The 13,507-nt window shown below is 57.7% G+C and overlaps 1 protein-coding gene across 1 annotated transcript in view; it reads left to right on the top strand.

Annotated features, from left to right (window-relative positions):
* Positions 1 to 13,507, top strand: part of SEC24D (SEC24 homolog D, COPII coat complex component) — a 70,372-nt gene that overhangs the window by 43,554 nt on the left and 13,311 nt on the right. The window contains exons 10-14 of the mRNA XM_059695567.1: positions 605 to 720; positions 7,123 to 7,247; positions 9,621 to 9,812; positions 10,286 to 10,379; positions 12,864 to 12,980. Of these exons, the coding sequence (XP_059551550.1) occupies positions 605 to 720; positions 7,123 to 7,247; positions 9,621 to 9,812; positions 10,286 to 10,379; positions 12,864 to 12,980 (644 nt within the window). The remainder of the gene's footprint in view (positions 1 to 604; positions 721 to 7,122; positions 7,248 to 9,620; positions 9,813 to 10,285; positions 10,380 to 12,863; positions 12,981 to 13,507) is intronic.

Raw genomic sequence — 13,507 nt, 5'->3', positions numbered from 1 at the left:
CCATATTTGTGCAGGCGCTCGGGGACTCCTGGCACTCCGGCTGCTGGGCGGCCTCCAGGCCCTCGCCAGCGCGAGCCCCTCTGCCATTCGAACCGAAGCCAGAGTCCTGCTGAGATGGGAGCGCGCGGTCTTTCCCTAATACAGTCACCGTCGCCCCGCGGCCCAAGCAGGAAGGTGGCCGTGCGCACCCCGCGCGGAGGCACCCTCGTTACAAACACTGTAGCTTACAGTCCAGTCCCAGTGACCACCCGCTTCTGTTAGGTGTGCTGAAAGCTGACATGGTTAGAAAGCCAGCACTGCTTTTCAAAAGGCCATGAAGGAGGGACAGCTGGGCCTTGGCCGTGACCATGAGAGCAGTGCCTGCATCCTGTTTCTCTCCAGTGTCCCCGTCCTAACTGTTCCTTGTCATCAGCAACTTGTAGGAGGTCAGGAGGGGTGTTTTAGAAACGCTTTTAAATGTGGGTCTTTAGAATATATTCCATTCCAGCTTCAAATACTTGTCCTCTCCTACTAACTCTGTTCCTCCCACAATAAGTTCTGAGAACTTACTACATTGTCTGTGTTATAAAAACAAAAGACTTCCTTTCCCGTTTTGTTTTGTTAGTCCCACCGTTCTACTTCCAGCATCTGGACCACGTCGGCCGGCGGCTGGACCACGGCGAGAGGCCGGAGCTGTCGCTGGGGTCCTACGAGTTCGTGGCCACGTTGGATTACTGCAGAGTGAGTGTCCCTGACACCAGTGTTCGCACGCGTGTCCAGTCCACGTGAATGACCTTCACGTGCGAAGAACTGACAAAGCATGCCGGTGCCACGGGCGCAGACCACGCCCCGGGCTGGGAGCACGCGGAGGTAGCAGCACACGCTGCAGCGGTCGTGTTATAAAACGCGCCAGACACGGAAAGCAGTGACTTCATGCTGTGTCCCCTCCAGGCAGAGCATGCGGGTCCCAGTGCCGACTCCCTCTTTGCTGTCATCTCACGCCATAGGCCTCGCTTCCAGGCACAGGCCGCAGGGTGGGCTGCAGACAGGGACATGTTTCTGGGCTCCCGTCTCTGCTGTCCCCACGAGAGCGAGAGAACCCCGACTCTCAGCAGCTGGGGATCCCGGCCTTGGAATGTGGCCCTGCGGCTCCCCCACTTCCTTAATCTAAGGCATTAAGTTGAGGGATGTAAGCTTCCTTATAAGACCACTGATGGCTGGGCCCAGACTGCCACCAGCGCTGTCCTCACTTTACAGACTCGACCTGCTCTGATCCGCCCCCTTGGAGGCTCTGTGCTTTGTACACGGTCATCCTTCGTTAGAGACACGCCCCCCCCCCCCCCCCCACGCCTGCTTCCTCCCGGAACCTGGCCGGCTTTTGTTTACGTGTGTGTGTGTGTGTGTGTGTGTGTGTGTGTGTGTTGGGATGAGTGAGTGAGTGAGTGAGTGAGTGAGCGACTCTGCAGGTGCGTGCCTGTTCCCTGGGCTGCTGTGTCCCTTCTCGGGGGCGCAGTGATGGTGGCATCAGCATGGGCACCTGGCAGGGCTGCAAAGTTCTCCATGACTTGAAGTTTTCTTGTCACCAGTTCAGGTTTCAGCGCGTGTGTGCAGTGCCACGCGTGCACCGGAAGAAGCAGCCCCTGACCCCTCCCTGCCCCCCTTCCAGAGAGGGCAGCGCGCGGGCCGGGGAGAGAGCCCCTGAGCTGAGCGCTGCCGAGGGTTCGCAGGCCCCGTCCGCTCAGTGCCAATACACAGCACATTTTCCAGCTGGAAGCTTTTCAGCTGCTTGGATTTCAACATGTTTTTAATTTAACGTTTGCATTTGTTTTAGTGTTTTGTCTGGGTTGTTCTTCTACAGCACAGAGAACTGGTTATAAAAGGTTAACGCTTTATTAGTTCAAAATGTACCCCTTGGACGCGGCTTGGGGACTGTAAGCACACTCTCGGCACAGATGCTGTATTTCAGGGAGAAAACGTGTCCTCAAGCACCAGCCGCCCTGGGGGGTTTGCTTCCGGACGCTGTTGACGGGACGCTGGGCGGACAGAACGTCCTAATGAAATGTGACGGCGCCGCCAGGACTCGGGGGCGGGATCTACTCGCTGATCTCGGGAACCGAGGCATAAATCTGACTCTGTCTGTGTCCCCAGGTCTCTGCCAGCAGGGCCACAGTATCTTGATTTTATGCTTTTTTAGTAGAAACTAAGCAGAGAGTCAGATCTATTTCTGGGAACGGATGTCTGACCGGTGGGAAGTGTCCGCCACAGGCAAGGGACCGAACAGAGACGGGGCGTCTGGAAGAGTTGTGTGAGCTTAGTCTTCCTCTGATTATTCCAAGTGAGGCTCATGAGAGAAGAGGCTGTAAGTGCCTTCCAGTTTAACTGTAACTTAAATGTACATTAAGTGTCACCGTGAGCTGCTTTACAGATTTGGATGATGGGAAAGAGCTTATTTTATTTATATGAAAATGTTTTAACGTGTAGAACTTAAAGGGGAATTGCAAGCTCACATTTCCCTATTCACTTTAGTTTAGTTAATACCAGTTTACAATTATTTCACATTTACTTCGTGCGAGGCTGTGCTCTGTGCTCTGTTCTGTGTGACCTCCTCACGGGCACCCTGCGGTGAGCACAGCGTTGCCGGGGAAACGGAGGCTGCAGTGTAAGTACCAACGTGGGTCACACGTACAGAGTGACGTGTCCGGACCACAGAGGCTGTCCCCTCTCAGGCTCTGCAGAGTGCAGACAGGTCTTCACGGGCCGACCACGGAGCCCCTGGAGGAGAGGCCCCCGCGCTGCCACGTGACGGACAGCCTGTAGGAGTTGCCGGGCCGTGTCTGCATGTAAAGTGCCTGAAGTTAAACGCTCATTCCAAGCCAGCCTTCATTTCTAAAGGAAAACATCGTTTTCCTCTTAGTTTTACTTCACTTTGACATTCCTTTGGGTGCCTCACTTGGCTCTGTGCTGTGAGAGACCAAAACTAGCCAGATAACGAACCTGATCCCTGCGTAGGCCTGGCCAACCAGACACAAGCGCTGCACATGCTGCAGGTCGCACGGCCAGGTGCCTAGGAACGTGCACCCGGGAGCTCAGGGTGGGAGCCAGGGCGGGGCTTGAAGGAGCGGCGTGGAGTGGGGTGTGGCCACGTGCATATTCTCCGCTTTCTCGGCTTTCCTGGGGCTGCGAGGCCTGTGGGTGCGCCCGGGGGCCTAGGTGGGGCCTGGCGGAATTGGACAGTATATCCCCAATCTTGGGCACTCCAAAAAACAAAGTGAAATATTTTTAAAACCCTTTGCCAAACAAAACACTTTTCTGGCCAGGCCCTTGGCCCAGGCCCCGAGGCTGTGGCTTCTGGGTAGGAGGTGCTTTGAATGGCAAGCACTGAGGCCGCTGGAGGGACGTGTGGGAGACACGGAGGGGAGCTGGGATGCGCACACAGGCTCTCCTGCTGCCGCTGGGCTTGGCCTCCCTTCTCTGGTCGCTCCGGTTTACATGTCTGATAAGTGGCATCTGAAATGCCAGCCACGGGAGGATGTGTTACGTCACTAGGCCGTGAGCACAAGTGCAGGGAAGGAGGGAGCGCCCCCTCCAGCCTCCCGCACACTCGATCGCCGATCCTGGAACTGACCCTCGGTTTTGTGCTGGGCCCTCGGCCTCCGGCAGCGGCACTGCGCCCTGCACTGAGCCTCCCCAGGCGATGCTGACGGCAGGCTCCACAGTGAGAGGAGGGGTTGGAGGCGGAGGGTTAGACGTCAGTGGAGGAGTCCAGGCAAGAGGATGCGGGGGGGGGGGGGGGGGGGGCGGTGGTGGAGAGGGTTCCTCAAAAAGTGAAAGCGAGCGCCTGTGTGGTCCAGCAGCTGTGCTCTGGATGCACCTCCCACAGGAAGGAGCAGGGTCTCCACGCGGCACTGTGCACCCACGTTCACAGGCGGGGGCGCGCCCCAGTGTCCATTGTGAATGGATGAACAGCCCGTGGACACCCATACGATGGCCTATCATTCGCCTTAAAGAGAGGAAGCTCGGACACGTGCTACCACACGGATGAATGCTAAGGGCTTTGTGCGAAGTGAAGGGAGCCAGTCACATAAGAGACAAACACTGTGACTCTCCTTATGCACAGCGCCTGGCGTAGTTGGCTCCGTACAGGCAGGCGTGGGGGGCGGGCTGGAGCCGGCCAGGGGCTGGAGGGAGGGCGGCGGGAGTGACTGCTGAGGGCGCAGGCTGCTCTGCAGGGTAAAGCCCTCTAGACTTGGTGGTGGCGGTGGCCGCACAGCAGTGTGCATGCACTTCACACCACCGGCCTGTGACGGTGCGTGTCCTGCCATGTGCGTTTGACTCCAGCTAAAGGTCATATAAGAGAGACATGAGGTCTGTGTGTGAGGCCTGGACTGGGGGCACAGAGGCTTCACAGTGGGCGGTGTGTGTGGCCAGGGAGGTGACAGTTCTGTCGGGAGAGATTTCAGATGGTTTCAGGCGATCAGTGTTCTGTACGTTCTCACAGAGAAGACCAGGACAGTGGGAGACTTGGTGTGAACGGCTAGCATTCGAGTGTCAGGTGCTGGGACCAGCAGGTGGCGCTGCGCTTTGGTCAATCAGATGCCAGCCTGGAGCGCAGAGGAGCCCCTGACGAGAGAAGATGGGGAGTCGCCTGCATGGAGGTGCGGGTTCCAGCTGAGTGAGTGGAAGAGGTTTCTGTGGTGGGGCTGTGGGAAGGGAGAGAAGAGGGGCTTTTGGAGAAAGAGAAGGGGGTGAGAAACACAAGCCACAGTCAGGAAGCAGGCAGGAGGGGACAGCGTGGTGTTTGGTCGCTACAAACCTGAGTGCGGCCTGCGGAGCCTGCAAGTGCAGACACTCAGGAGGCTGGGCCTGTTCCAAGTCACAGATCCAGGAAGCAGTGACCTCTGAGAGCGGTTCAGTGAAGTGTCATGGAGTGAGGTGTGGTGGAGGGCGGGGTCAGGGAGGGCCGCAACATGGAATGCGGTGTCATTTAGAGCCAGGTTTGTACCGAGGTCAGACATGAGCTTGGCTGGGCGAAGCAGCTGGATTGAGTGGGTAGAGCAATGGGTTAAGGAAGCCAGCGATGCAGTCATTACAGTTTCTGGGCACAAGATGACAGAGTTGGATGGGGAAGCATAGGGATGCGTGAAACATGAAAGGAGCATTTTGAAAGAATTAGCCCGTGGGACTCAGTGATGGGAAGGAAGGGAATAGTCAGATCTAACCCACGTCTCAAGCTTTGGGTTGGCGTGTGGTGATGTCATTGATAGAGAAAGAGGCGTGGGAAGAGAATGTCACTTAAAGGAGCGGTGAATTAGCTCTGCACACACGGGACACGAGCTACAGGAAGCTTTCCGTAGGAACGTGTTCGGTGGCGCCATGGAGATGCTGGGCCAGGCCGGGCGGGGGCACGAAGGCGTTCTGGTTTAATTGATGGGAATGATCATTTTCATTCCATATGCGTCAGCATAGGTCTCTGTCCGAGGCAGAGTAGGTGGAGCCAGGAGTGATGTGCAATAAATGCTCACGTGCAGAGCAGTAGATTTCGTTCACTTGTTTGTTGGTCTGATTTTGGATCTGCCAAAGGATGGAGGCTTTCAGGTTCATGATTTTTTTAAGTCCTATTACTTTTTTATCGATTGATTGATTTTAGAGAGGGAAGGGGAGAGAGGAACGTTGATTTGTTGTTCCACATATTTCTGCATTCATTGGTTGATTCTTTTTTTAAAAAAAATATATTTTATTGATTTTTTACAGAGAGGAAGGGAGAGAGATAGTTAGAAACATCGATGAGAGAGAAACATCAATCAGCTGCCTCCTGCACACCCCCTACTGGGGATGTGCCTGCAACCAAGGTACGCGCCCCTGACCAGAATTGAACCCGGGACCCTTCAGTCCATAGGCCGACGCTCTATCCACTGAGCCAAACCGGCCAGGGCGTTGGTTGATTCTTATATGTGCCCTGACCTGGGATGGGACCCAAAACCTGGCAAATCTGGATGATGCTCTAACCAACAGAGCTACCCCACCAGGGCCTTTTCCTCTTACTTCAAATGAGAACTTTTACTCGAAGAATGTATATCTAGCCTTGTAGTGCTTATAGAATGAATCAGTAAGATAACCTATAATAATAAACGCACAATATGCTAATTAGACCGGACGTCCTCCTGGATGTCCTTCCGGACGAAGCTGGGGCTGCAAGGGAAGCCTGGGTCCTGGGTGCCTGCTGGTGGCTGGAGGGAAGCCCGGGTCCCGGGTGCCAGAGGGAAGCCGGTGCCAGCAGCCAGGGGAAGGAAGGCCCACCTTGCATGAATTTCGTGCATCAGGCCTCTAGTATGGAGATATTATCATTAATTTTATAATTATAACAATTAAAGTACAATTTTTTAGACATTCATATTATTTATCTCTAGAAGCCCAGGGCGCCCGTGCTGGTCTTTGATCATTAGGGCGTTAGGGCCATAGGCCTTTTATAATATAGATAAAGTTAAAATGAAATTAGCCTTACCTCTTTATTTTTTCTGTTAGTGTGAGTCACTAAGTCGTTGCCTGTGGCTCTTTTTTAAATATTTGTGAAAGGTCGGCCGACGCAGCCCTTCCTCAGTGCTGGACCCCGGCCAGCCGAGGGGCCGCAGAGCGTCCGTGTGGCAGCTGCTTTGTGTTAAAGTGATCATTTTAAACCGAAAAGGCACGCCATCCATGCTTCATCATAAAGACGTTGGAAGTGGGCAGCATTTAACAATGTAGTTTAATTTTTAAGCACAATTAAGTTGAGAATGGCGATCGGAAACTAATGCAATTTTACTGCAGATTCAAAGACAAGAACTAATTATCATGTGTCCTCTTTTCTGGCACCATTTGTGGGTTCATATTCCCTGAGGCAGGTGGTCAGCGAGTCCCCAGCCCGCTCCCCTGGGCACTGGAGCCAGAGCCGTCAGGTCCCGGGGCTCCCAGCAGGATGCTCCCCAGCATGTGGGGCTGACCGGGTCGGGGCCTGGAGAGAAACAGCCTTTGCCGTGTATAGCCTGAGACTGGGACGGCTTAGTCCCCGGCCGCGGCCCGAGTCGTGAGCGAAATACCTGGTGGCCTCCGAGCGCTGTGTCATGTGACTGTCGCTCTATCATCGTTTCTATCATTTGCTTCCTGCAGAAGAACAAGCCTCCCAGCCCTCCCGCCTTCATCTTCATGATCGACGTGTCCTACAGCAACATCAAGAGCGGGCTGGTGCGGCTCATCTGCGAAGAGCTGAAGACCGTGCTGGAGAGGCTGCCCAGGTAGGCGCCGGCCACGCGTGGAGTCGGCGCACAGGCTGGGGAAATGGGTGCGAGGGACCATCCCACCTTTATAAGCTCGGAGGGTCCCGCGGGCGGGGAGACGTGGGAGCCTGCTGCTCGTTGTCCAGGCGTAAACCAGCGGTTGCTGGGGGTGGTGGGAGCTCTCCGCCCAGGTTCCCTCGCCCTCCGATGGGCCTGTGGCTCTCCTGCCGCCAGGGCTGGTGCAGGGGAGTGGTGGCTGGTAGAGTGTGCAGACTTGGCTCAGATGGGACTGGCCTGGTGAGAGGCTCGGAGCAGGCAGCCTCCCGTCACGCGTGGGAGACGCGCTCAGGACACAGGCTGAGTCCGCCTGCACTGCCTTAGTACGAGCACCCTGTCTGGAAAGCGATGCTTGGGGTGGGTGCCCGCTGCCTCCGGGCCCCGGGTCCGCGGGTGGGCAGAGGAGTGACTGGCCCGGCAGGAGCAGTTTTGTTTGTATCCGTGACAATATTCCTGAGGGTGGTTTGGAGAAGGGGTGGGGGGTGAGGGTGCGGGGAGGCTGTTTAGAAACAGTGAGGTGCTTTCAGCGGAACCCTGAAGGGAAGGAACCCTAAAGGGAAGGGTGCTGAGAGCGCGTGGAGGTGGGCGTGAGAGGCCCTGCCAGGGCGCAGCTTGGGACCCGGGTCCCACGCCCCCCCGGCCGCCGGGTCTCCTCTGAGCTTCAGCTGGGCCCGCGACAGGAAGGGCTCTGACTCCTGGAAACGGCCTCGCTCCTCCCTCTCCCTCTGTCCCCTCGAGCTGAGAGTTTTCCTCCTCCCCCGCCAGCCTGTCCCTTCCACATGGGGTGTGAGCTCACACGTCTCCACATGTCTGACCCCCGCTCCCTCCTCAGGCGTTGCACAGCCCGTTGGAGCAGACGGGTGACCTGGCAGAAGACGGAGAGCAGTAATAGGGCCGCAGGGGTCCCTGCGCTCTGGACACACTCCTCTTAGGAGTGTTTATTCAAACCAAATACCTTCTCTCCCTTGACCTTTCCAGGCAGACCTGTGTTTCCTCCCCCAGCTTCACTTGAGCTGTTATGTGTGTAGCTTATGTTGTCTGTGTAGGATTGCCATCGGTGGGACTGACTGCTTTGAACCCGCAGGCCATGTGCCAGATAGCGTACTACGTCTTGATCACGGTCTAAGGAATGTTAGTCGCTTAGCTGATCTTTAGAAAAGGGAAGGCCCCATTTTTTTGAAAATACATTTTTATTGATTTCAGAGAGGAAGGGAGAGGGAAAGAGGTAGAAGCATCAGTGATGAGAGAATCATTGATCGGCTGCCTCCTGCACACCCCCTACTGGGGATCAAGTCCCAATCCAGGCATGTGCCCTGATGGAGAATCAAACCGTGACCTCCTGGTTCATAGGTCGATGCTCGACCACGGAGCCACACCAGCTGGGGACCCATTTTTTTGCTATTTAACTCTGAATTTACATCTTTGAAATTGCCAGGTCACCTGGCTTTTCTGTCTGACTTCTCTGGAATAGGAAAGAAAAGATTTGAAGTTTCTCACCTGATGTGCCCACCAAACTCTTGTTTTTTTCTGATTGTGTGTAACCTGCTGTAGCTAAAGTGCTCCAGATGCGTGGTGTGGAGCATTCTGGGTCCGTGGTTACTAGCGTCCTCAGTGTTGCTGTCAGTCCTCCCACTGGAACAGTCCGGGCGAACGCTGAGGGAGCTGGGAGTGGACACGCCAGGCAGAGCGTGTGGTCGCATGAGTCCCTGATGTCTTCTCACACGGGTGGCACTGATGGGAAGGCCAGGCGGGGCTTCGCATTCTCTTGATAGGATTGAGCCAGGCAGTGAAACTGCTACAAGGAACATGTTAAGATAGTTCCCTGTTCTCAAATTAGAAAAATACGTCCCCATGGAAATATGTACTGATTCTGTGCACTGATGTGAGATGTTCTGATCAGATGCCTTTTAAACGTTGACTTGATTTTAAGGGAGGCCACGAACCCAGGATGCTCCTCTCCCATCGCTTGCAAATGTCCCAACCCCGTGGGAAAACCAGACGGCGGCTCCAGAGGGCTCTGCTTATACGAAAGGAGGGGCCTCCCTGGTTTTTAAAAACGTAGCTGTGGATGGAGAATAAGTAGTAGAAGTACGAGATGAAAGAAATCCGAGCATTTTTTAATAACGTCTGTTTGGCATTCACTTAGAATTCTGGGAGTGTTTTCTTTGTCAGCTGCCTGGTGCCTGTGCTCCCCACCCCCACCCGCCATGACTCCGTGGCGCGCGCATCTGGTAGCCGTGGCTCAGGCGGGACTTTAGCGCCTCTGCCCCGGGAGCCCCTCCGACCCCAGGAGGCGCCTCAGGCTGAGAAGGCTCCGCCCTGTCTCCCTCCCAGGGAGGAGCCCGAGGCGCCCTCCGCCGTCCGCGTGGGCTTCGTCACCTACAACAAAGTGCTCCACTTCTTCAACGTCAAGAGCAACCTGGCGCAGCCGCAGATGATGGTGGTGACCGACGTGGGCGAGGTCTTCGTGCCCCTGCTGGACGGCTTTCTCGTCAACTACCACGAGTCCCAGTCTGTGATTCACAAGTACGTGCGCTGCTCCCGACGCAGCTGCCGGCAGGCCTGCTTTGCTAGAGTCAGTCACATTCGTCTGCTTTTGCCACAGCCGCGGTCTGGGCGGGTTATCAACCTCCGCCATCGCCAACGCTGTCAGCCCACCCAGCCCAGCCCCTGCCCTTTGCGGGAGGTCACGGGGCAGGCGCTGCCTCTGTGGGTGCGTGTGTCCTGTGACCACCGCAATGACGAGAGAATTCCTCAGGAATGGGCAGCCCGAACGATGGGAAATGTAGAGGACAGGAAACATCCACAAAGAGCGGGATTCCGTAAATGTTCCTAACAAATCGCCCATTTTGGTGCCAAACCGCACCAGCCGTGATTCCCTAGGAACGACCCCGAGACCCACCCTGGTGTTGGGGCGAAGCACGCCGGGTGTCGAGGTCGGAATGTGAGGGCTGGTTTGGTGCCGGCTGTTACCAACCGCCTGTGCTCCTGCCCCGCAGTTTGCTGGACCAGATCCCGGAGATGTTCGCCGACTCCAACGAGAACGAGACCGTCTTCGCGCCTGTCATCCAGGCCGGCATGGAGGCCCTGAAGGTGAGGGGCTCTTTCCGTTGCTAGTAAATGCGGTTCAAACCAGACACCCACAAAGGAAGTCCCGCCGGGAAAGGAAACGCCGCCTGTGTCAGCCCACGGCGGCTGCTGGCGGCTGTTCCAGACTCGCCCACCGGCCTCAGGCAAGTGGCCCAGCACGTTCACACCCCCTGCGCCCCAGCCTCTGGTCTGTCAGGGCTTCCAGCTTAGCTCCCGTTGGCGTTTATGAACGTTATACCGTCCATTCAGAATATTTCAACAGGATCTGACCTTCCAGACCCGAAGGGAAAACTCCCTCTCCCCCCTCTCCTGGGGCCTGCGACTGTCGGTGACAGATGGGGGGTCCCGGGGCCTTGCCCAGTGCCCGGCGGGTGCAGGTGCAGGCAGTGCCCTGCTTTGTGAGGCAGCGCAAGGGCACGGCCCCGCCTCTGTGCTCCGAGCTCCCCCCTGTGCTAGCAGACGTGGCTCAGCACGGGCATGGCGTCGTCCCCTGGATCCCACAAAGGGGGCAGAGAGTCCCCCCCTGAGCCCGTGCAGACCTGCTGGAGGCGCCTCCCCTCCCGTGGGAGGTACACTGGGCCCTACCGGACACCAGGCGAACCCAGAGGCGATCGGCACACAGTGGGCAGGAGCGCAGAGCACGGGCTTGTTGCCGCCACGTGGAGGCCTGACGGGCTGGTCTCGGCTTCCCAGAGCCCCGCGCTGTCCCGTGAGGCTCCACGCGGTTCCTGCTGCGTGTGCTTCATCCGCAGCGTCCGACACGACACTCATAGCTCAGCTCTCACATCTCACTGGCAGAGAACTGACTCCGAGTGGGCGCGTCCTCCCCTTGAGCCCACACGGAGGGTTGGCAGGAAGCTGGGCGTGGCCTCAGCGGCCACTCTCTGGTAGGTCACTGGTGGGGGTGATCCTGATGGGCGTCTGCATCTGATTTCAAGATGCGGCATCACATTCCCTCCACAAGGGCCCACGGAGCCCCAGGCAAAGGGCCGGGCCCCTGGGGCTGGAGGAGCCACGCAGAAGGTCAGGGGTCCTTCCTCACGGAGCCTGGGTCTGCAGGAGGCAGCAGGAGGCGTGCGCTCGGTCGCCCGAGCGCGGTCCTACTACCCACAGAGGAGAGTGCGACACAGGCTGTGGGGCCCGGGCAGATGCTGCGGCTCAGCTCTGTCCTCAGAGCGCGGGACCTTCTCCACGGGCAGAGGGTCAGATCGGGAACCACAGTGTGTGCAGCGGGTGCAGGGGCAGCTCACCTCCCTGTTCCTTCCTGCCCCCGCGCCCTCCCTTGCCCTCGCCCCGCAAAAGACCTGGCTCCTGTGCCGGGCGTCTCCAGGGCTCTCAGGAGAAAAGCCCAGCCGTGGCCTGGGCCGGGCTGTTACTCAGACACACGCTCTGGGGCTCGTGCCAGGCGGGGCGAGGCACTCGGGAGGCGCAAGGGGCCCTCGCACGGCGGTCCGTCTTGCTGGGTCAGTGGCTTCCTGGCGCCGAGAAGCAGATAAATCTAGACGCTCTCACGGCCGGATTCGCTTCCGTGGGGCCGGGTCACCCTTCCGTTGCTCCCGATGCTCGAGACAGAGTCTAGGCCAGGGGTGGGCAAACTTTTTGACTCGAGGGCCACAATGGGTTCTTAAACTGGATCGGAGGGCCGGAACAAAAGCATGGATGGAGTGTTTGTGTGAACTAATATAAATTCAAAGTAAACATCATTACATAAAAGGGTACGGTCTTTTTTTTTTTTTTTTTTTCAGTTTTATTCATTTCAAACGGCCTGGATCCGGCCCGCGGGCTGTAGTTTGCCCACGGCTGGGCTAGGCACACGCTTCTCCCACGTCATCTTCCTGGGGCGGGTCCTGTGTGTGCTGTTGCCACACACCTCAGCGTTCTTTTTCTTTTTCTCTTAAATATATTTTTATTGATTTCAGAGAGGAAGGGAGAGGGAGAGGGAGATAGAAACAGCAACGATGAGAGAGAATCATGGATCGGCTGCCTCCTGCACGCCTACACTGGGGATGGAGCCCGCAGCCCGGGCCTGTGCCCTGACCGGGAATCGAGCCCTGACCTCCTGGCTCACGGGTGGTGCTCAGCCCCTGCGCCGCGCCCCGGGCTGCATGGCGGCGTTCCGTGCTTCCATCCTGACGGGCCACCTCAGGGGTAGTCCTGTTGACCCAGTTTCTCAGGGTCTGCTGCGTCGTGGCCGGGAGTCCTGTCACTTCCTTTGGCGCCATGAGTCCCTGGTCCTGAGACACTGCTGTTTGCTCAACACCAGAACACGCAGCCAGTTGTTAAAGCCTCGCGGGGTGCAGGCCGCGTTTCCACGAGGGCTCTGTCGTTTCTCAAAGCCTCGGGTCCCATGTCTACCGGGGGCTGGGCCTGCCCGGGGACGCAGGCTGCTGTGAGGTTCGCTGACGGTTGCAGTGCGGGCTTGTGGGCGGCACTTCCGTTTTGTGGACTTGCTGGTCCCTAGAGTGAGGCCTCCCGCGCCCGTTGCAGGCCGCTGACTGCTCCGGGAAGCTGCTCATCTTCCACTCCTCCCTGCCCACGGCCGAGGCCCCCGGGAAGCTGCGCAACAGGGACGACAAGAAGCTGATCAACACGGACAAGGAGAAGGTGGGTGCCAGCTGCCCCGGGCGCTCGTGCAGGAAAGGGAGGCCCCGCCCGCTCTCGGGGTGCAGGAGGCTGAGGGTCGCAGTCACGGAGGAAGCGTCCTGTCCTGGAGACACTGCTGTGAGCTGCAGCCACACTGAGTGGGGTCTGACTGTCTTCATAGGAGACAGGTGACGGGACGGTTGTAGGACGGAGGAGCTGGGGAGACGGGGGCAAAGGCAGAGGGACAGGGGCTGCTCCTGTGCGGACACAGTCTGCTCTGCTCATGTCCGCGATGCGCAGCCTGGGGAGGGGGGGTCTGTGGGCAGGACGACAGCCGAGCCAGGACCTGTGGCCTCGTCCAGGACGAGGGAGGGCGGGGAGCAGCTTCGCAGGTCGTGTCGGAAGGTCAGAGGTCACAGCGTGTCAGACACACGCCTCCCCCGCCGGCCGGCCATGCCGCTGCGCTGATGGCTGTCACCCACCCGTCAGCAGTTCGCTGCGCACAGAAGCAGGTTCCGTTTCCACGGAAACACGTCCAGTGAGAAGGC

Source organism: Myotis daubentonii, chromosome 5 (assembly GCF_963259705.1).
Source record: "Myotis daubentonii chromosome 5, mMyoDau2.1, whole genome shotgun sequence".
Lineage (NCBI taxonomy): Eukaryota > Metazoa > Chordata > Mammalia > Chiroptera > Vespertilionidae > Myotis > Myotis daubentonii.
The sequence above is the reverse complement of the archived record's forward strand: the minus strand, read 5'-3'. Positions and strand labels throughout refer to the sequence as shown.